Raw genomic sequence first — 24166 nt, forward strand, 5'->3', positions numbered from 1 at the left:
CCTTTCACAAGGCTGCCACTTCCATAAATAGTGATTTCTCTGATGAATCTCGGCAGTGTAAATTGAAAACCTTCTGGAAGGGTTGCCCTGCTCTACATGCCATTAAGAACATTGTGTCGGGCGCCTGGGTGGCTCAGTGGGTTAAGCTGCTGCCTTCAGCTCAGGTCATGATCTCAGAGTCCTGGGATCGAGTCCCGCATCGGGCTCTCTGCTGAGCAGAGAGCCTGCTTCCCTCTCTCTCTCTCTGCCTGCCTCTCCATCTACTTGTGATTTCTCTCTGTCAAATAAATAAATAAAATCTTTAAAAAAAAAAAAAAAAGAACATTGTGGGTATTAGGGAGGGCACATATTGCGCGGAGCACTGGGTGTGGTGCAAAAACAATGAATACTGTTAAGCTGAAAAGAAATTTTAAAAAATAAAATTAAAAAAAAAAAAAAGAACATTGTGATTCGGGGGAAGATGTCAAAATACCAACATTCACAGGGGTTTGGACGAAGTCAATTCCAGCCCTCTTGGAAGACTCGGAGGGGTTCAAGACATCAGTAACTACAGATGTAGAAATAGCAGGAGCACTAGAACTAGATGTGGAGCCCGAAGATGGGACTGAATTGATGCAGTCTCACGATAAAACTTGATGGATGAGGAGTGCCTTCTTATGGATGAGCAAAGAAAGTGATTTCTTGAGATGGAATCCTCTCCTGGTGAGGAGGCTGTGAAGATTGTTGAAACGCCAACAAAGGATTCAGAAGATTACATAAACTTAGTTGGTAAAGCAGCCACGGGGTTTGAGAGGACTGACTCCAGTTTTGAAAGAAGTTCTCCTTGGGGAAAATGCTATCAGACACCACATGCTACAGGGAAATCCATTTGCAAAAGGACGAGCCCGTCGATGTAACTAATTTCACTGTAGTCTTATTTAAAGAAATTGCCAAACCACCCAACCTTCAGCAACCACCATGCCCATCAGTCAGCAGCCATCAACATCTAGGCAAAGACCCTCCACCAGCAAAAAGGTAATGCCTTGCTGAAAGCTCAGTTGGTCGTTAGCATTTTTTGGCAATGAAGTGTTTTAATTTAAGGTATATACACTGTGTTTTTAGATGAAATGCTACTATTGCCCACTTAATAGACTACAGTATAGTGTAGAAATAACTTTAATGTGTACTGGAAAACTAAAAAGTTCATTTGACTTGCTTTATTGCAGTGGTCTTGAGCCAAACCCACGATATCTCCAAGGTATGCCTTTATCATCCTAGACTCTAATTACACACGGTTGGGTATTATGTTCTAAGAACAGGGGCTCCACAGTAAGAGGGTTCAAATCCTACCTGTGCTTTTTACCTTGTACAATGTATCTAACCTCTCTATGTTTGTTTTGTTATGTCTACAGTGTCAAAACAGTAAATACTTCTTTTGTCTATGTGTGTGTTGAGAAGGGGTGGGGCGAGTTGAGCATTAAATAAGTTTTAAGGTATTTATCACAGAGCCTATCCTGTAATAAGTCTTATCACGTGTGCATCCAGATCCATAAAGTCAGCTTTGTGTCTCTCTACTATTTATATATCAGCCATTTAATTAACATGAGAGTTCCCAGCACTTTATGAGAAAGGATATACAAAGCCAGGCAAGACACTGCCCCTGTTTATACCCTGGTAGGATAAACTCACGAATTAGGAGTATATAGAGATCAATATGTATAAGGCGGCATGTGGAAATAATTCTACATTTCACAGAAGGTTTAGGATATTGCTTGTGCTGAATTTAAAAGACGAGTAGGCGTTGACTGAACATGGACAGGTTATTTCATCTGCACAAGCTCATAAATGTTGTGGACAACATTTGATTCATCAAATTGTATAGCTTATAATCTCTAAGTCAAGGGAAAACTAAATGTGAGTCAATGGTAGAAGATGGGGTTGGAGAGAGAAACCATGTCTTTATGGCTTTGTATTTAATCCTGAGGTTGTAAAAAGTTAATGACAGGTGGATGGGTGACTGGCACTTTGAGCTCCCTGCTGTATGTGAGTGAGCCTAGAGTTTTCTGGTGTCATGCTTTCTTATCTCTATGATCAGAATCTTCTCCTAACTTGTATACTCTTTCAGGCATGTAAGACCTCCCAGACTTTTTAAATATAAGATATATTAATTAGAAAAGCCTTGCAGTGTCCAACCAGGTGTGGCCAGTGATCATACCTCTTTAAAGAGCCCTCAGTTCTTTAGAAGAGTCCACAATTCTAGAACTCACTCTGCTTGAGAAAGGTCCCCTAATCTACATAAATTTAGGCTCATCCGGGAGTAGAGTTCTCACATTCTTTTAAATAGAATGACCCCCAGATTTTGGCTTTGGTTCAGGCTAATAAGGGAAATCTGCATCAGTGACTTGATTTGTAGAATCTCACCACAACCGAAAACTGATCACAACCTTACTGTTTCCCAACAACCCACCTTCCCCAGATCCAATAGACAGTTTGTTCAAGCACTATCAAGGTACCTGTCTTACTGCTCAACTACTAACACTTGGCATTTACTGGAGAAAATAGGTGAAGAACTGGTGAAAACAGTTGAATACTTTGGGCACGTGGTGACACACATTGTTTACCTTGTCTTCTAAGTGATAAGTAAACCTGCTTTATTTTTTAAAAAATTATTTGGGTTTTTTTTTTCACTTATTTTGAACAGGCAGTAATCTAAGTATAGAAGGCTTCAGACTCTAAAGCCTGAGATGAGTCCTAACGTTACTATATTCTAGTTGTGTGACCTGGGAAAAGTTACTCAGCTTCTCTTTGTTTGCTCTTCTATACAAAGTTTTATATTCTTGTAGCTACCTCATGAGGTTGCTGTGAAGATTGAATGAAATATCTCTGCAAAGTCCAAGGACTTGCACAGGATAAATATTTTAGGATGTCTAATTGTAGTTTCAACTTTCTTAGACTTGAGGTACTTTCAGAGATACTTGAAAACTTAGTAGCTTAAAACACCACCCATTTATTACCTCATGGTTCTGTAGGTCACAAATCTAGAGAGACACAACTGAGTTCTCTGCTTCAGGTCTCGTAAGACTGATAGATCGGCCAAGCTGGCTCCTTATTCTGAAGATTCTAATGGAAGAGCCTTCTTCTGAGTTCATTCAGGTTGCTGGCTGAAATTGAGTCTTTTTTTTTTTTTTTTTTTTTTTTTTAGATTTTATTTATTTATTTGCCAGGCAGAGACACAGCGAGAAAGGGGACACAAGCCAGGGGGAATGGGAGAGGGAGAAGCAGGCTTCCCTCTGAGCAAGGAGCCCGACGTGGGACTTGATACTAGGACCCAGGATCATGACCTGAACCAATGGAAGATGCTTAACAACTGAGCCACCAGGCACCCCTGAAATTCAGTCTTTTGAAGTTATAGAATTAAAGTCCCCATTTCCTTGCTGGCTAAAAGTTACCATCATTCCATTTTACATGATGCCCTCCATTTTTCAAACCAATAATGATACATCAGGTCTTTCTTATTCTTCAGATCTATCTCTCCAGTTTCCTTTTATGGGACCAGCTGGAGAAAACTCTTTGCTCTTAAAGGGTTCATATGATTAAGTTATATATCCACCTTTCTGCTCAACACTTTCCCATATTTCCTTTTGGTTTATTTATTCAACTTAAAAATCCTTTTACCATACCACAGGAATATACAATATGCATAGGTTCTACCCACACTCAAAGAGAAAGGGATTACACAAAGTAAGAGTCATTAGAGTTATTGGTGGTTATTCTGAGAATTTTGCTTACCTTACTAATTACAGTGCAATCAAGTACACCTGAATATATTCATTCCAAATTCACTCATTCTATCGATAGACAAATACTGTACACCTACCATGTACTAAGCTGTATGTTGTAAGTGTCAATCAATTCTTCGCAATTTACTGTTTTTAAATAAGTTTTAAAAAGCAGGATTGTCTAGAAACATCAGTTGCTGTCCACCAGACTTATTTTTGCTGTCCCTATTTTGTTTACTGGAACTATGATCTATATGATCCTTTGTAAGCACAATTGAGTATTCTAGAACTAAAATAAAAACTAAATAAATGAAAAACATGATACCATCTAGGTGATATTGCTTCTTTATCTAACAGAGCTGTTAAATAATTGAGAAGGTTAATGGCCTAGAGTGAGGAAGTAATAGTTAACTGATACTGCCTACATGTCAAGTACTAGATGGATGCATTTTACATACATTATTTCTCTGAAACTAACCAACATTACTATTCTTGCATCAGAAATGAAAAGCTAAAGCAAAGATAGACAAATGTATAACATGTAAATATTTGAGTATGTCCTGTTATCTTCTGAGTTTCTCTTAGCAGATGTGGATCTTCCAACTCTTAAGTTTTGTTAAAAAAAAAACTATAACAATTATCTTTCTCATGTTAAATTTTATTTATCTCTACTTGCCTCTAAGATTTTAGTTCCTTGGAGTCAGGAACTATATTTTATTAATCTATGTATTTCCCTAACTATTACAGTATGAGCTCAGTAAAGACGGGTTGAATTTGAGTAGTGCAAACTACTGTAATGGGATCATCATTGCTTAGCATGAGTCTGTTCTGCTCTTGTTTCATCCCACTTGGCCAGTTATGCATGAGCATTGGTGAGAGGATAAATCCCATGTGTTTAATGCATTATCTAAAACAGCAGTAAAAACTAGTGATTGGCAAATCAAATTACAATTGGGGTTTGGCAAAAAAAAAAAAAAAAATTGTTGAGGGGTAGGAAGAAATGGCCCTATGATGTCCAAAAGCATTTTCTAGTGACTCTTTTTTTTTCCCCCTCACTGGTTTTTTATTTGTGATTTTAAGGGAAATTTAATCCACATGTTTCTGGTTTGTTTACATTTAACACACCAAAGCAGTGATTTGTAAAAGCAATTTGGTGTCTAGGAACTCTTTTTAAAGTTCCTTTTGAAGTAAAGATCATGTCTGAAAATATGGACAGTATTAATATCTATTGAGTTGGCTGAATGGTAAGAAACACTCACCGAGAGCTTTGGGTTCTCAACCCAATTATATTGTCAACTGTTACCTTTATAATTCACCTTCCTGGATCTTAGTTTCCTCATCCTTAAAACGAAAAGTCTGGAATATATAATCTTAAAATTCATTTCTTGTTCTAAAATTCCATGATTGAAATCTTATATTAAAAAAAGATTAAAAACTGCTATGTGCCAGTCTCTGATGTATGGTACTTATTTTTTTTTTATGTGCCTTTTTATGACTAGATACTCGTTTCAAATCTGTGAGGTAAGATAATCCTTAGTTATATTTACAGGTGAAAAAAACAAATTCACATATCTATTTGAAATATCAAGTTTATATATAAAACTGTGGCACATAGTAGGAATTTAGTAAATAATTATTGATTTGTAGGTTTATTATAGATGGAGAGATGGATGGGTAGAGGATGGATGGATGGATGGATGGATAGATGGATGGATGGATAGTCAAAATGCCAGTCAACCGTTTTGCTATCTTATTTACAGGAATTCTTCAAGATAAATGTTCTCCAATTTTGTTTTTCAGAAATAATGGCATTGAAGTTTTTATATTGTCTCAGACTTTAAGATATAAACCAACTATTCTTTTTTTTTTTTCCAAAAGATACCGAGAGTATAAACTCATCTCCTAGACTATCTTTGACTGAAATAGTTGAAAGTACCTTCTTTAAAACATATGCAATATTTATAGGGCTGCTTAGAATAAGCCAACTGAAAGATTTAATGATAATAATCTCCATATTTCTTCTAAAATTGATTTCCGGTTTCAGTGAACTTGGAGAGAGTCTGAGGACATCAAATAAAGATCTTAACATAAAATGAATCTTCAGAATATGTTCATAAATTTACATTTTAAACATGACCAGAAAATATATATATTTGCCCATTATTAAGGTAATACTTTAATGAAAATTTTTCATTTGCATGAAATAAACCTTTTTGGCTATAGATGAAAGGATTTTATGGTAGCGACAATGGTTTTGTGAGTTTAATGATCCCAACATCATCAGGAACAAATCACAAGTGCCTACCATATGAATTACAGCACCATGAGTCTTAAAAAGGTATTTCTGTGGAAAGCATTCTTCCCATCTGTAACAATCAGATTCTGCTTTGAAGTCCTGCTAGAGTCTCACAATACATGAGACAGCCACATGCTACCCAAACTTCTCTCTCAACTTGAGTTTGACTGCATTTTCCCAAAGAACAGTATGGCAACTTAATAATGAAGGGGTTTAGAGTGGAAAATGGCTACAGTTTCTCTAATTATACTTAACTGTGTGTAATTCTTCAGTGATCTTTTCTTTTTTTTTTTTTTTTTTTTAGAAGAGAACATTCTTTTTTTTTTTTTTTTAAGATTTTATTTATTTATTTGTCAGAGAGAGAGCGAGCGAGTGAGAGCGAGCACAGGCAGACAGAGTGGAAGGCAGAGGCAGAGGGAGAAGCAGGCTCCCTGCGGAGCAAGGAGCCCGATGTGGGACTCGATCCCAGGACGCTGGGATCATGACCTGAGCCGAAGGCAGCTGCTTAACCAACTGAGCCACCCAAGCGTCCCTTCAGTGATCTTTTCTAGACTTAACTATAGAAATTATGCCAGTAGATATGCAGAATTAAATTTCAAGTTAAAATGGGACAAAATTGTGTCTCCTTTGATCCCTAGGATATTGAATCTGCAATGAGGTCTTCACAAACATTTCAGACCCAAATGAAACTAAACTGTTAAAAAATGAATGAGTAACACTAAAGTGTGAAAAAATGAATAAACTTTTTAACTATATCAGAGTTACAAAACTTATATAAATCAATAACATAATAGGTTGTCACTATTTCAAAGAGGCTGTCAGTACTCCACTACCTCTCCTGAACGGATATGGGGGTGAGGATTGCCTCTGTCATCCGGTTGTTTTTTTTAACTTGAAGCTTTCCTCAGCAGAAAAAAAAAATAATTGTGGAGAAACACTTGCAGTGGGGACTAACATCAGTAAAGTTAAGAGATTAATATAAGTAGAAATAAAATTACTTGTCTAATCAATCACTTTGTGTCGTGTGTGTGTATGTGTGTGTGCGCGCGTGTGTCTGTCTGTCTGTATAACCAGATAGTCTGTCTGTATAACCAAGTGAATCATGACCCAGGTACTTTCTCTGGTAGTTGGTTGCTGATTCTAGAGTCTAATCTATTACAGGATGGCAGAATAGCAATGGTAACTAAATTGTGGGTTGGAGAGAGTTCCTCATTGTACAACGGAATTCTCTCCATCTTAACTTCCCTAGAGAATTCTAATTCAGTAGTTTTTGTAATTTCATAAAAGAAACGGGTTATCTGGGAGTATATCTCATTTCCCTGGGCTTTGATAATAATGTTTCAGTTATCCACAACAGGCATTGCTGAATACATCTAAACAAATGAAGTATATATAGAGTTTGGGAACTTTGTTCTTTTTTTTTCCTTTATATGCTTTACTATTAATGTGTATCTCACCACTGATAAGAAAAGTTAAAAAAAGGAGAGAAAAGTTGACGGTGAAAAGAACAGGTCTCTTTCCATTATAAAATAATATATAATAATACTGGTGTCAAATAAATGCTATGAAGTAGTCACTTTAACCATACAAGAGGATATTATTTGCAATCATATACAAAACTGAAAACCTAGTAACAACTTAAATATCTAAAACAGAGTATTATTGTTATACTAATACATTCAAAATAATATTGTAAAGGACTTAAAAAATGCTTCTCACTACAGACATTTGTGAGTATAAGTTTAAAAAAGTTATAATATGATACTGCTTTATTTTTAAAATAAAACAACAAACATGAAATACCACAAAAGTAGAATTGGCTAATCTTTGGTTGGTAGGACTATGGATTTATAATTGTATATATTACAATTATTTTACTATTTTATTTATTATTTATTATTAGATAATACATTTATATAATATAAGACAACATAGATATAAAATACTATTTTATTTACTGTTTATTCATTATTTTCTATTATTTTCCAAATTTTCTACAATGAACTTGTATTAATATTGGTGTTCAAAATAGTTTTTTTATGGAAATTAAAATAAAGCTACTTAGTGTTTCCTTTCACTACCACTATATCTGGGAATTATTTGGGAAACATTAGAAGTGTTTGAGACATACTTTTGAAGAATGAATCCTTTTTTTACCTATAACTTGGTTATTAAATACACTTTAATTGTATTGTTTAATTGTTCAGACTCCTTTGAGCAACTTTTCATTTCGAACAACTTTTCTGAACTAATAAAAATGCTGACACAATATGACATATAGCCAGGAGTAATAACCCATAGAATATCAGGAAATAAAATTGAAACTGATAATTTGAACCACAGCCATATTTACAACTTACTATATGGTTCTTTTCGGAAACAATTTATTTGCTTCTAGTAAATCAACAGAACTGAACAGGATTTCGAAGTGAAAATGTCCTTCCAATTCTCTTGTCAGTGGCATGTCATTCTTGGTAGTTACCACTTCAGCTGTCTGGTCATGAAAAGAAATGACTTGTTACAATGTAGCTTCATTCTCATTCTTGTAATTTAATGCTGATTAGATTAAATTAAATTAATGCTTTTCAGCCAGGCTGCATAGTGTAGTAGAAGTAGTATAGTTGTGTTAGTACTTTGTTAAAGCCTCATTCTGGAAGACTTCCTCAAGAGTGTAAGGTGCCAAATTTCACTTTGAAAAAAATATTACTTACAGAATTCTGTTTTAGTCAGTGCAGTAAGGTAGTGGGGAAGACTGTCAAGTCTCATTTTCAGTGAATATATACCAATTTCAGTAACTAACCTGAGCCTGCCCATGTTGCTACTCCACAGGCTCCTAAGCTCTACCTCCAATCCCCCCCACAAATAATCCAGAAGCTAAGGGTATATATGTAGACCTTAAGAACCTGTTCTGTCTGGTGATATCACCCTATCTGGTGATGGTTTGGGCCCGAGATGCAGCATGTTATATAGATGCGTTTTTCCACTTGATCACTTCTTTCCCATAGCCCTGACACTCAGGACACTCCAACCCCCTTATAAAAACAATATAGTTTTTATATTATATTTTATATTGCTAGTTATGGTCTCAGTATAATTTTTCAACTGTTCAGGTTAAGTTTCTTGTAACATGCTGGGTGAGTTTTTGTGAAAGTAGAAAGTAGAAAGTACTAAATGCAACTTGCGATTATGCCTATTAAAAATGTTATACACACACACACGCACACCACTGAAACTTTTATCTCACATGTCCTGATAAATAATACCTTGACATTAATAGCCATACTTGGCTTTTTAAGTACCTCATATATATATATATACGTACAACAGTAATGGACACAGTAGAAATCCGGTTAACAAGGCTAAAAAGTTATTCTTGAATTCCTTACTTGGAGTAGAAGAGAGGGCACAGAAATTCATTTCTTTATTTCACTTGAATCTTTTGTGCATGCATAACTCAAAAGTTCAGCTGCTTCAGTCTGTGGCTCAAAATCACATGGCTAACATGTGAATGGAAATAAACCCTGTAGGTAGAAGAAAGAGGAATTTGGATAGAGATCAAAGATTAGCTTCATTCCATTCTTTCCTTCCACTTTTTACTATCCCATCTAAATTTGGTATTTTATGGGACTTTTTTTTTTTTATTTCCAGGGGAAAGAGTGAACTTAAATCAGATTTGAGGCTTTCTCTCTCTTTTTCTAAATCCGTGTGATTTGATCTGCTCAGTAATGACTTTAGATAACTAAATGCTCAATTGTTAGGACCCTTTAGTATGAAAGATATGGCATACTGGTTCAATTTATTATTATTGTGTGTTTTAAGTTCTCACTATAGCCCTGGTTTAGAGTATAGTAAAAACCTTCTGAATATTTAACAATATGATTAGCAGAAATATTTGCCTTTTTGCCTCTAAGTATTCTGAGTATTTCTTGCTTTTTAAATTTTCTGGAATGGAACTAGTTACTACATGCCATTAGCTTTGAACATTTCTAAGCATTAGATAACAAAACTTTGCATTACACGTTTTCGGAAAGCTTAGCATTCTTTTTATAGTAATCATATAAGAATATAGGGAGTTTAGTATGGCCATACTCATTTCTGAGTGGCCCATGGAAAAGACTCCTATTGGTATCATCATGAGGTCCATAAAAAGTGAGGAATATTATAATACCTGAAAAGTTTTTTATCTAATTTTAAAATACTTTTTAGAATAATTTTTGCCAGCTATTTAGAAACATACAGTAATTGTAAAATGACCGTTTTGACTTCTATCAAAATAGCTAAGTGGATAGAATCAACAATGAAGTGCTTCAAGGCAGTGGGGAAGTGAAATCTATTTTTGGCTAACCTCAAGTGCTAGAGCAGAACTGAAATTCTGGACAGTTACAGCTTATTGGGTGAATATCTCAGTGCATTCCAAAGATGAAGATTATATTATTCTATTGTTCCAAAATTAAAGAAACTAAGTTTGGTTGGGAGGTCTAGTCATTTCAATACTTGATAGGCTTTCATTTAGTTCTATCAACTTTGTTCTGAGAATTCCTTTCTTTTCAAACAAAGACCACAGTGTTTTAAAGAACAGAGATCAGGTGTGAAAGTAGCTCAGGCAGGCTTGCAGAGTGTGCACTTCCATATTCAAGATTATTCTTTCACATTTACATGGATTTAAAATATTCTAAATATTATAAGTACCATACAAATGAAGGAAAATGAAAAAATTGTTCTTTGTACTGTAGAATGGATAACAAGAAGCTAAAAAATTTGACAAAGGAATGATAAAACTACAGAGACAAAAAAGGTAATCAATTTGCAAGTGTTTGGTGGTGGAGAGGAAGGATGAATAGGTAGAGAATGGGATTTTTAGGACAGTGAAACTATGCTATATGATACTATAATGGTAGATACATGACATTATACATTTGTCAAACCCCACAGAACCATACAATACAAAGAGTGAATCCTAACCACTGGCTTTTGTTAACAGTAATACATCAATACTGGCTCATCATTTGTAACAAATGTACCACACTAATGCAAGATATTAGTATTAGAGGAAATGACAGTGAGGTACATGGGAACTCTCTGTACTTTCTTTAAACCCAAACTTTCTTAAAAAATAGTCCATTAATTATCAAAAATATAATTGATTTAAAAATTAAATGTTTATCCCTTGCAAGTTCTTCAAGCATATAAAAAAAAATGAAGTGCCAGGCCTGTGCTGTGTCTGGGTGTCTTTACTGCCTGAAGTGAATATGGACTAAGGTAGACTTCCTTATTGTAAGTTCTTTTGAAGGCTGCTTTCACCTTGTGATCCAGCTTGAAGAAGGGACTAGGACTCCCCAGCTGTCAGTTTCCATGATATTCTCAAAGTCTTCTTTCATCAGGTAGTAGGAATCTATAAGAGCAATAATAATCCTGTACTCCTTCTACCCCTTGTGAGGTCATGCATGGGCTGGACAAGTGCATTCCTTTTATGTGACAGATAATCCACATTTACAGTCCTTTTTCTGGAATAAGCTCTGAGACTCATGTGCAGTGCTGGGTCCTTCACAATACAATCATGTTTGCTGGTAAATGAGTGCTTCCCCAACCAGCTTGGGAAGGTAGGAAACTGGGTCATGTACCTCCTCATTAACTCTCCAGGAAGAACACTGGCATAAATAGCCTGTGTGGGCAGAAGACTCTGGATTTGCTTACTCTGCATGTGATGGTCCACTAAGTTATCATCACATATGCTATTTGCTGCTCTGCTTAAAAGCATCAGGTGCTTTTTCATGTTACCCCCTGAAACTGCAAGCTTCACACATATGTAGTTCTCTGGACAAAGAGGGGTGTTGTTGAATGATCTTGAAAAAAGAGAACTGACTTGTCCACAAGTGGCAAATGAGCAGTCTCCTCTCCCGCTACAAACACTTTCCAGGCAACATCAAATGAGCCCAGTCTGATATCCTTTTTGGCTCTGTGAGAATCATCCCTGACCTGGTCATAGGTCAGTGCCTCACTTCATGCACACCACATCCTCACATTGTGTAAAACCTGTCTGATAAGTTGATTGGCTCCCAAAATTATTTTATTCAGAGCTGGAAGGAGGATCTTCAAACCCTCTTTAAATTCAGTAGACATTATAGCATCCTTAATCTGTTCAATCCAGGGTCCTTGAAAGCGAAGATCAAAGCAATAATGAACCAAAGACTGAATCTTGGGATGATTTCTATCATTGCACATACAAATAATGGGAATTTTTGTATGCTTTATCAGACCAATTAATTCCTGGATTCTTCCCTGTCCTCATTTCCTGACATGCCTTCAACTTCTTCCATGGTGAGAATATGTTTTGTGTTTACTGAATGGGCTGCTCCACTTGACCCATGTTGAGAGGTTGAATAAAAGCTGGTGATATTGGTATCATTCACTGATTCAACAACAATGTCCTTGAAACTATTCTTACTCCAGAGTGTCACTTGCATTCAATTCCACATATATGTATCCCAATTTCTGACAAACGAGAGACTGGATTCTGAAAACAATGAAGAGTTAAATAAAGATGACACTCAGTCTGATGAAGACTCTATGGAAACTGGTGCAATGAGCAAGAAAAAAAAAACCCAAATCTTCAAAGCCTTCAAAATCAGAAAAAAATAAGGAGTCCAGAAAAGGAAAAAGTTCATAGAAATGAAACCATTTTTCACTACTGACAGCCACTACTGACAGCCACTTTTTCCTCACCCTATTGACCAGTCTAGCTTATCTAGATAATTCCTTGTTTTTCCAGAGGAATCATATTTTAGCACAATAGAGTAACTTGGTTGTCCCATTATAAATAAATGGTGGTACAGCTAGAGGGATGTGATCAGTGGCCTAATATACACCTCTTATAGACGTTGATAGGACTGCTTGGGTCCTCCTGTCAATCTAATTAGATTATACTTCAAACTGAATGTGTAGAATCAGAAACTATATGTGGGCTTTGGAGTCAGATTTTAGTTAAAATAATATGCCTAGGAACATTGGTACTAAGGCAATTTTTGTAGGCTTAAGAATTACCTTAATGTCCTTTATAGGACTAATGCCAATTTTTTAAAGGTACTTACTATTATTTGGTGAAATTTTGTAATTAAATCACAAAACAAAACAAAACAAAAAAAAATGAAATGCCATATTGAACACATAGTTTTATTTATTTTCATTTATCTTTTTTTTTTTTGCACTTGTCCTTGAAATTGGGCAAGTAGGATGCAATTTTAAAATTTTTTAAATGTTGAATGAGAGATATTTATATATGGCAGCCTATACATCCTGAAACACTGCTACATGAAAATAGCAAAACTACTTTTTAAATTTATGAATGACTTCCAAAAAGATGAAGGAATGTAAGCAAATACTGTGGCTGTTGGCTGCCCTGGGCTATCACAAAGTCTTCTACTGGCTAGAGCTTGGACATTATTAATAGACTACTGCTGAAAAAGGGAGTCAAAGCCTTGGGCCTCTGAAGGGAGAAGTTTTGTTGGAGAACAGCATAAAGAAAGGAATAAGAAAGGGCCAACTCTAAGAAAAAGGGTTAATGGAAGAGGAAATACTGCTGAATAAAAACAACAAATATGGGGTGCCTGGGTGTCTCAGTGGGTTAAGCCGCTGCCTTCGGCTCAGGTCATGATCTCAGGGTCATGGGATTGAGTCCCGCATCGGGCTCTCTGCTCAGCAGGGAGACTGCTTACTCCTCTCTCTCTCTGCCTGCCTCTCTGCCTACTTATGATCTCTCTCTGTCAAATAAATAAATAAAATCTTTAAAAAAAAATTCTCTAAAAACAACAAATATATCTAAGCTAGAGCTATGAATAGAGGGAATTGAAAAAGCAATGAAAACAAAAGGGGGGAAATCTTATTTTTTACATGATTATTTGTAATCAGGTTTTTAGGGGTCCACATTTACAATAACTGTGCATTAAAAAAGCAAAGTCCCTGCAATCTAAGAATTTAAATTTCTCCTAGTGATAGTATCCCAGCCATCCAGTAGAGGCAAAAAAAAAAAATGACACCCAATCCAGGTTTCAACAATAGATATCAAGTTCAGTTCAGTCTTCAAAAACTTCTCACATTGGAAGTTCCATGTGTATGAGATAGGTAGCTAGATAGATAGATAACAGAGGAGAATTAAGATATCATGAGGATGAATCAGCAGAAACAACAAATAGTAATGACTAAGCCATAAAGACTTAACAGATACAGAATATAAAATAATTATGGGTAAAGAAATAAAAGGAAGAACTAAAACTATGAGCAAAGAGTAAGAAACTATAAAATAACTAAAAAGTTATGGAGTCTAACCAAATAAAGCAGCTTGAATTCAACAGTATAATCACTGAAATGAAGATACCAATAGAAATGTTAAACAGTAGATTAGACATATGTGGAGAAAGAAAGACTGGAAGGTAGATATGAAATAACAATACTTATAATTCAGGACAGAAGGAGATAAAAAATATGAAATAAAGCTTAAGAGACATTGAGAATATAACGATCATGACCACATACATCTAATTGGAATTTCAAAATAAGATAATAAATAAATAACTTTAGTTCAATAAATTAGAACACTTAAATTTCTAGAAAAATATAACTTATGAAGATACAGAAAGCATAAGTAGCCCTATAGTTGCTAAAGAAATTCTATCAATAGTTAAAAGTCTTCCTCAAAATCCACAAAACTCAAATGGTTTTCCAGGAGATTTCTACCCAACTTTTTACAATCATATAATAAAAAGAAGGTGATCCTGACCACATCAAATTCAACATGGCCAATACAGGACTGGACAATTATAGATTAGGCCCATTCATGAACATAGAAAAAAATCCTAAAAAAAATCATAAACAAAGCAGTAGTAAAACAATTTCAGCTGTGTACAAAATAGATAATTACATCACAATAAAGCTTATTATACTCCATAAATTTAATGATGGCTTAAAATTAGAAATACTAATTAATGTGACTCACAACAACTATGAAATTATAGGAAAAAATCTCATCTTGGTGTAAACGAATTTAACATCTATTTATAATAAAAGCTTTAATTCAATGTAGAAATAGTAAGGTCCCTCCTAGAACTGAATGAAACCACAGTAAGATGCCATTATTGACTCACTTGCATGGCAAATTGTACCAAACATTGGCAAGGATGTGACTAAACTGGAATTCTTACATACACTGCTTCTCAGAGTAGAGTTTATAGCCTTTAAGAAATAATCTAGTATTATTTAGCAGATTTTAAGCCATAATGGTTTTAGTCCACTGTTGCACATGTGAACCACAGAAGTGCTATAAAAATGTTCTGGAGGCATCATTTTTAATAACAAAGCTTTGGAGTTTTGTAATAAAAATCCAAGCATCTGTCATCAGGAGATTGGGTAAATAAATTCTTTTATACTCATAATATGGCCTACTAGACAGCACAGAACTGTAGCTACATTTATCAACAGAGGTGATCTAACAAGATATTGAATGAAAAGAGCAAGTTGTGAAAATATAAAACCATTTTTATAAAGTTCAAAAAAAAAAAAAAAGCAAAGGAATTATCAACACAAAGTCAAGATCCTAATTTCCCACAGGGAGGAGGAGAGATATGAATAGAAATACACAAGGGGCTTCAAGAGTATTACTGACATTATTTTCCTTAACTTGATAGGTGAGTGAACAGGTATTTCTCATATCATTATACTTTATAATATATATAGGTGTTATTTATTTTTTACATTTATCAAGTATTTTTTTAAAGATTTTATTTATTTATTTGACAGAGATCACAAGTTAGGCAGAGAGGCAGGCAGAGAGAGAGAGGAAGCGAAGCAGGCTCCCCGCTGGGTGGAGAGCCCAATGCATGGCTTAATCCCAGGACCCTGGGATCATGACCTATGTTGAAGGCAGAGGCTTTAACCCACTGAGCCACCCAAGCGCCCCCATTTATCAACTATTTTATAATAAAAATTATATCTATAAAAATCTAATATGATAGGGGTGCCTTGATGGCTTAGTAGGTTAAAGCCTCTGCCTTCGGCTCAGCTCGTGATCCCACTGTCCTGGGATGGAGTCCTGCATTGGGGCTCTCTGCTCTGCGGGGAGTCTGTTTTCTCCTCTCTCTCTCTCTGCCTGCCTCTCTGCCTACTAGTGATCTCTGTCTGTCAAATAAATAAAGTCTTTTAAAAAAAAAAAGCTTCATTTAAAAAAAATATTCTAATGTGATAGTTAAGTAATTTGAGGTGATAGATAAAAAAAACAACTTCCTTTTATAATAAGGTAAGACATGATGGAGACAAGAAACAAAAATCAACCAAAGGTAATTATTTACCTTATTAACACTTGCCAAATGCCATCAAATTTTTCATCCAGGTACATATAGAATATGCTGTGAAAGGCATTACTGTGCACTGGTGATGAACCATATTGTTTGGTATAAATTTTGGTTGTTAAACGTCTTAGCTGTGGGATCTCAGATTTTGGTTCCCACAATTGTAAAATATAGACAATAACAGAATCTGATTTATTAAGTTATTGTAAGTATTAAATGAATTCACCCATGGAAGATGCTGAGAAAGGACACACAATAAAAGCTCAATCAATATTAGATTCTAGTAATATTCTCTTTTAATACTTTAAAATATTCTCTTTGTGTTATGATAGGCTTTGGTCATTTGACGAAGCAGTTGATGACATTGGCTGATGGACACGTGGTGTTGGCTCTAGAAGGAGGACATGATCTCACAGCCATCTGTGATGCCTCAGAAGCCTGTGTAAATGCCCTTCTAGGAAATGAGGTAAAAAATTAAAAAGTACACAAGAGTAGGGTTAAAGGACTAGGATTATATGCATGTACTTTTTTTTAATCCCATGTAATCAGAAAGCACAATGTTGCTCTTACAATTTTAAAAAAGAAGGTAAGCTTTTAAGGAGAAGTTTACATGTGCTCCTGCCATATGGTATAACTATTGTCCAATTAATCTACATATCACTTCCCTCAGTCAGGTTATTCATGAGCTCAGTAAATAAGATAACTCTTGGGAGGAGAAACGCTTTGTATATTGACCCAACTAATAATCACTGAAACACTGAAAAACAAACAACTCAAAGAAAATTTCTCCTGAGATTTTCCATAGGATTGTGTTAGCTCAAGGGAGAAAATAAAGCTTTAAAAATTTTTTTCATCTTTATTGAAATAGGGTCGACACAATTGTAATACATTTAAAGTGTACAATGTGATGATTTGATATATGTATACATTGTGAAATGATTCCTTGCATGAAATGAAAATTTTGCATACTTTTGTTTGTACCTTTGTTCTTTTGTTTAGTGAGAACACTTAAATTCTACTTTCCTAGCAAATTTTAATTACATAACATAGTATTATCAACTATAGTCATCATGTTATACATTAGATCCTCCAACCTTATTCATCTTGTAACTGAAAGTTTAAAACCTCACATACTTTTTGTTTGTACCTTTGTTCTTTTGTTTAGTGAGAACACTTAAATTCTACTTTCCTAGCAAATTTTAATTACATAACATAGTATTATCAACTATAGTCATCATGTTATACATTAGATCCTCCAACCTTATTCATCTTGTAACTGAAAGTTTAAAACCTTTTATCAACCTCTCCTTACTACCCCCCTTATCTTATTATCTCCTTTTCCCCTCCCCCCAACCCCCAGCCCCTGACAATCACTATTATTCTCTGTTTCTACAAGTTCGGCTACTTTTTTTTCAGTGGGGGAGTGGTCAGAATAAGTGATACCATGCAATGTTTTTTTTTCTGTGTCTGGCTTATTTCACTTAGTGTAATACCCTCTATGTTTGTCCATGTTATCAAAAAAGACAAGATTGGGGCGCCTGGGTGGCTCAGTGCGTTAAAGCCTCTGCCTTCAGCTCAGGTCATGATCCCAGGGTCCAGGGATCGAGCCTCACATAGGGCTCTCTGCTCAGTGGGGAGCCTGCTTCCTCCTCTCTCTCTGCCTGCCTCTCTACCTACTTGTGATCTCTCTGTCAAATAAATAAATAAAATCTTTTTTTAAAAAAAGACAATCTTTATGAAAGATTGAATAATATTCTATTGTGCATATATATATATACATACACATATATACACCACATTTTCTTATCCACTTATCTGTTGGTGGACATTTTTTTAAAGATTTTATTTATTTGACAGAGAGAGATACAATGAGAGAGGGAACATAAGCAGGGGGAGTAGGAGAAGAAGAAGCAGACCCCCCTGCTGAGCAGGGAGCCCAATGCAGGGGTTTATCCCAAGACCCCGGGATCATGACCTGAGCCAAAGGCAGACACTTAATGACTGAGCCACGCCGGCACCCCTGTGATGGACATTTAGTTTGTTTCTGTACCTTGACAATTGTAAGTAATTCTGCAATAAACATTGAAGTACAGATATCTCTTCAAGATAGTAATTTTGTTTCATTTAGCTATATACCCGGAAATAAGATTGTTGGATCATATAGCATAAAACATGCAGTTTTAGTTTCTTGAGGAATATCTTTCTGTTTTCCATGGTGGCTATACATCTTACCTTTCCAGCAGCATTGCTCAAACTTTCTTTGTTCTCCACATCCACACCAGCATTTATCTATTTTCTTTTTGATAATACATGAGGCAATACCTCATTATGGTTTTGATTTGCATTTTCCTAATGATTACTGATAGTGATCACCTTTTCATGTACATGTTGGCCATTTATATGTCTTCTCTGAAAAAAACATCTAACTGGGCCTTTTGCCCATTTTTAATTGGCTTATTTGGGATTTTGCCTTTGTTTTTTGTTTTTTTTTTTTTTTTTTTTTTTTTTTTTTTTTTTTTTTTTTTTTTTTTTTTTGCTGTTGTTTGTTTTTTGTTTGGCTGTTGAATTGTATGAGTTCTTTGTATATTTTAGATATTAACCTCTTACGGGACATATGGTTTGCAAATATTTTCTCCCGTTCCATAGGTTACCTTTTCATTTTACTCACCTTTGCTGTCCAGAGGTTTTTAAGCTTGATGTACTCCCACTTTGTTTGTTTGTTTGCTTACTTTTGTTGCCTTTTGGTGTCAGATCCAAAAAACATTGTCAAGGCTAATGTCAAGGAGATTACCCCCTATGTTTTAAGAATTTTATGGTTTCAAATCTTACATTTACATTTTTAATCTGTTTTAAATTGATTTTTGTGTATGATGTAAGATTGGAGTTCACTTTTATTCTTTTTTGTACCAACATCATTTATTGAAGAGACTATTCCTCCATTGTATATTCCTGGATCCTTTGTTGAAAACTAATTCACCATATGTGCATGAGTTTATTTGGGGCCCTTTCTTCTTTCCATTGATCTGAGTGTCTGTTTCTAATGCCAGTACCATAGTGCATTGATTACTTGTGGTATATTTGAAATCAAGAAATGTAATGACTCCAGCACTATTGTTCTTTCGCAGGATCCAGTCATGTGTTTGGGGTCTTTGTGGTATCATATGAGTTTTAGAATTTTTTTCCTATCTCTTTAAAAAAAAATACCTTTTAATAAGGATTGGGTTGAATCTATAGATTGCTTTGGGTAACTTGAATGTTTTATTACCATTAACTCCTCTCCTCAGTGAACATAGCATATTTTTTCTTGTTTCTTCAATTTCTTTCATTTAGTATCTTGTAGTTTTTGGTGTATAGACTTTTCACTTCCTTGGATACATTTATCTCTAAATGTTTTATTGTTTATGATACCATTGTAAATGGGATTGTTTTATTTCTTCTTCAGATAGTTCATTTTTGATACATAAAAACTGATTGTTTATGTTGATTTTGCCTTCTGCAACATTGCTGAATTTGTTTATTAACTCTAATAGTTTTGTGGTGGAATTTTTAGGGTTTTACATATATATAGTGTCATCTGCAATTAGAGATAGTTTTACTTCTTCCTTTCCAATTTGTATACCTTTTATTTCTTTTCCTTGCTTAAATGCTCTAGATCATACTTAAAATACTATCTTGAATAAAGGTAGCGAAAGCAGGCATCGTTGTCCTATTCTTGATCTTAGGTAAGGTGTTAGCTCTGGGCTTGTCATATATGGCATTTTACTATGTCGAAATATGTTCCTGCTATTCTGAATTTGTTGAAATTTTCTAATCATGAAAGATGTTGAATTTTGTCAGTTGCTTTGTCTGTATCTGTTGAGATGATCATATGACTTTTATCCTTCATTGTGTTAATGTATTGTTTCACATTGATTGATTTGTGTATGTTCGCCATCTGGATGTCTTCTTTGCAGAAATGTCTGTTCATGTCTTCTGCCCATTTCTTGATTGGATTATTTGTTCTTTGGGTGTTGAGTTTGCTAAGTTCTTTATAGATTCTGGACACTAGTCCTTTATCTGATATGTCGTTTGCAAATATCTTCTCCCATTCTGTCAGTTGTCTTTTGATTTTGTTAACTGTTTCCTTTGCTGTGCAAAAGCTTTTGATCTTGATGAAATCCCAGTAGTTCATTTTTTCCCTTGCTTCCCTTTCCTTTTGCGTTGTTCCTAAGAAGATGTTGCTGCGGCAGAGGTCGAAGAGGTTGCTGCCCGTGTTCTCCTCAAGGATTTTGATGGATTCTTTCCGTACATTGAGGTCCTTCATCCATTTTGAGTCTATTTTTGTGTGTGGTGTAAGGAAATGGTCCAGTTTCATTTTTCTGCATGTGGCTGTCCAATTTTCCCAGCACCATTTATTGAAAAGGCTGTCTTTTTTCCATTGGACATTCTTTCCTGCTTTGTCGAAGATTAGTTGACCATAGATTTGAGGGTCTATTTCTGGGCTCTCTATTCTGTTCCATTGATCTATGTGTCTGTTTTTGTGCCAGTACCATGCTGTCTTGATGATGACAGCTTTGTAATAGAGCTTGAAGTCTGGAATTGTGATGCCACCAACGTTGGCTTTCTTTTTCAATATCCCTTTGGCTATTCGAGGTCTTTTCTGGTTCCATATAAATTTTAGAATTATTTGTTCCATTTCTTTGAAAAAGATGGATGGTACTTTGATAGGAATTGCATTAAATGTGTAGATTGCTTTAGGTAGCATAGACATTTTCACAATATTTATTCTTCCAATCCAGGAGCATGGAACATTTTTCCATTTCTTTGTGTCTTCCTCAATTTCTTTCATGAGTACTTTATAGTTTTCTGAGTATAGATTCTGTGTCTCTTTGGTTAGGTTTATTCCTAGGTATCTTATGGTTTTGGATGCAATTGTAAATGGGATTGACTCCTTAATATCTCTTTCTTCTGTCTTGCTGTTGGTGTAGAGAAATGCAACTGATTTCTGTGCATTGATTTTATATCCTGACACTTTACTGAATTCCTGTATAAGTTCTAGCAGTTTTGGAGTGGAGTCTTTTGGGTTTTCCACATAGAGTATCATATCATCTGCGAAGAGTGATAATTTGACTTCTTCTTTGCCGATTTGGATGCCTTTAATTTCCTTTTGTTGTCTGATTGCTGAGGCTAGGACCTCTAGTACGATGTTGAATAGCAGTGGTGATAATGGACATCCCTGCCGTGTTCCTGACCTTAGCGCAAAAGCTTTCAGTTTTTCTCCATTGAGAATGATATTTGCGGTGGGTTTTTCATAGATGGCTTTGATGATATTGAGGTATGTGCCCTCTATCCCTACACTTTGAAGAGTTTTGATCAGGAAGGGATGCTGTACTTTGTCAAATGCTTTTTCAGCATCTATTGAGAGTATCATATGGTTCTTGTTCTTTCTTTTATTGATGTGTTGTATCACATTGACTGATATGCGGATGTTGAACCAACCTTGCAGCCCTGGAATAAATCCCACTGGTCGTGGTGAATAATCTTTTTAATGTACTGTTGAATCCTATTGGCTAGTATTTTGTTGAGTATTTTCGCATCTGTGTTCATCAAGGATATCGGTCTATAGCTCTCTTTTTTTGGTGGGATCCTTGTCTGGTTTTGGGATCAAGGTGATGCTGGCCTCATAAAATGAGTTTGGAAGTTTTCCTTCCATTTCTATTTTTTGGAACAGTTTCAGGAGAATAGGAATTAGTTCTTCTTTAAATGTTTGGTAGAATTCCCCCGGGAAGCCGTCTGGCCCTGGGCTTTTGTTTGTTTGGAGATTTTTAATGACTGTTTCAATCTCCTTACTGGTTATGGGTCTGTTCAGGCTTTCTATTTCTTCCTGGTTCAGTTGTGGTAGTTTATATGTTTCTAGGAATGCATCCATTTCTTCCAGATTGTCAAATTTATTGCCGTAGAGTTGCTCATAGTATGTTCTTATAATACTTTGTATTTCTTTGGTGTTAGTTGTGATCTCTCCTCTTTCATTCATGATTTTATTTATTTGGGTCCTTTCTCTTTTCTTTTTGATAAGTCGGGCCAGGGGTTTATCAATTTTATTAATTCTTTCAAAGAACCAGCTCCTAGTTTCGTTGATTTGTTCTATTGTTTTTTTGGTTTCTATTTCATTGATTTCTGCTCTGATCTTTATGATTTCTCTTCTCCTGCTGGGCTTAGGGTTTCTTTCTTGTTCTTTCTCCAGCTCCTTTAGGTGTAGGGTTAGGTTGTGTACCTGAGACCTTTCTTGTTTCTTGAGAAAGGCTTGTACCGCTATATATTTTCCTCTCAGGACTGCCTTTGTTGTGTCTATGTTGAACCATTCTTATATCCCTGCAGTAAATCTTGATTACAATGTATGGTCCTTTTGAAGTAATGTTGAATTCAGTTTGCTAATATTTTTGTTGAGAGTTTTTGCATCTCAATCAGGTGTTCACCAGGGATATAGGACTACAGTTACTTTCCCTGTAGTGTCCTTTATTGGCTTTGGTAACCGGGATTTACTGGCCTCCTAAAATGAGTTCAGATATGTTACTACCTATTCAGTTTTGAAAAGGATGGATATTAGCACTTTAATATTAGGTAGAATTCACCAGTGAAGCCATCTGATTCTAGACTTCTCTGTTTTAAAAGGTTTTTAATTTCTGATTCAGTCTCCTTACTAGTTACAGTTACTGGTCTGTTCATATTTTCTTTTTTTTTCAAAATTCCTTCTTGTAGGGTTTGTGTTTCTAGGAATTCATACATTTCTTCTATGTTATCCAATTAATTGATGTATAATTATTCATAGTAGTTTCTTTTGATCCTTTGGATTTCTGTAATAAGTCTTCTCTTTCAAATCTGATTTTATTAATTGAGGCTTTTCTCTTTTTTTCTTGGTCTAGTTAAAGGTTTATCAGTTTTGTATATCTTTTCCTAAAACCAGCTCTTAGTTGCATTGATTTTTTTTTTATTTAAATTTTATTTTTTTTAAATATTTTATTTAGTTATTTGACAGACAGAGATCACAAGTAGGCAGAGAGGCAGGCAGAGAGAGAGGAGGAAGCAGGCTCTCCGCCGAGCAGAGAGCCCGATGCGGGGCTCGATCCCAGGACCCCGGGATCATGACCTGAGCCGAAGGCAAACGCTTTAACCCACTGAGCCACCCAGGCGCCCTAATTTTTTATTTTTTATAAACATATATTTTTATCCCCAGGGGTACAGGTCTGTGAATCACCAGGTTTACACACTTCGCAGCACTCACCAAAGCACATACCCACCCCAATGTCCATAACCCCACCCCCCCTTCTCCCAACCCCGCTCCTGCCAGCAACCCTTAGTTTGTTTTGTGAGATTAGAGTCACTTATGGTTTGTTTCCCTCCCAACCCCATTTTGTTTCATTGATTCTTCTCCTACCCATTTAAGCCCCCATGTTGCATCAGAACTTCCTCATATCAGGGAGATCATATGATAGTTGTCTTTCTCTGCTTCACTTATTTCGCTAAGCATGATACGCTCAAATTCCATCCATGTTTTCGCAAATGGCAAGATTTCATTTCTTTTGATGGCTTCATAGTATTCCATTGTGTATATATACTACATCTTCTTGATCCATTCATCTGTTGATGGACATCTAGGTTCTTTCCATAGTTTGGCTATTGTGGACATTGCTGCTATAAACATTCGGGTGCACATTCCCCTTCGGATGACTACGTTTGTATCTTTAGGGTAAATACCCAGTAGTGCAATTGCAGGGTCATAGGGCAGTTCTATTTTC

General features: G+C 35.4%; 1 protein-coding gene across 13 annotated transcripts in view; it reads left to right on the plus strand.

Moving 5' to 3' along the window:
• Positions 1 to 24166, plus strand: part of HDAC9 (histone deacetylase 9) — a 924856-nt gene that overhangs the window by 832290 nt on the left and 68400 nt on the right. For all 13 annotated transcript variants that reach the window (XM_045062751.1, XM_045062752.1, XM_045062760.1 and 10 more), the window contains one exon: positions 16724 to 16857. In XM_045062751.1, coding sequence (XP_044918686.1) covers positions 16724 to 16857 — 134 coding nt within the window. The remainder of the gene's footprint in view (positions 1 to 16723; positions 16858 to 24166) is intronic.

This window comes from Mustela putorius, unplaced genomic scaffold (genome assembly GCF_011764305.1).
Source record: "Mustela putorius furo isolate JIRA1106 unplaced genomic scaffold, ASM1176430v1.1 tig00003845_pilon_pilon_pilon, whole genome shotgun sequence".
Taxonomy (NCBI): Eukaryota; Metazoa; Chordata; class Mammalia; order Carnivora; family Mustelidae; genus Mustela; species Mustela putorius.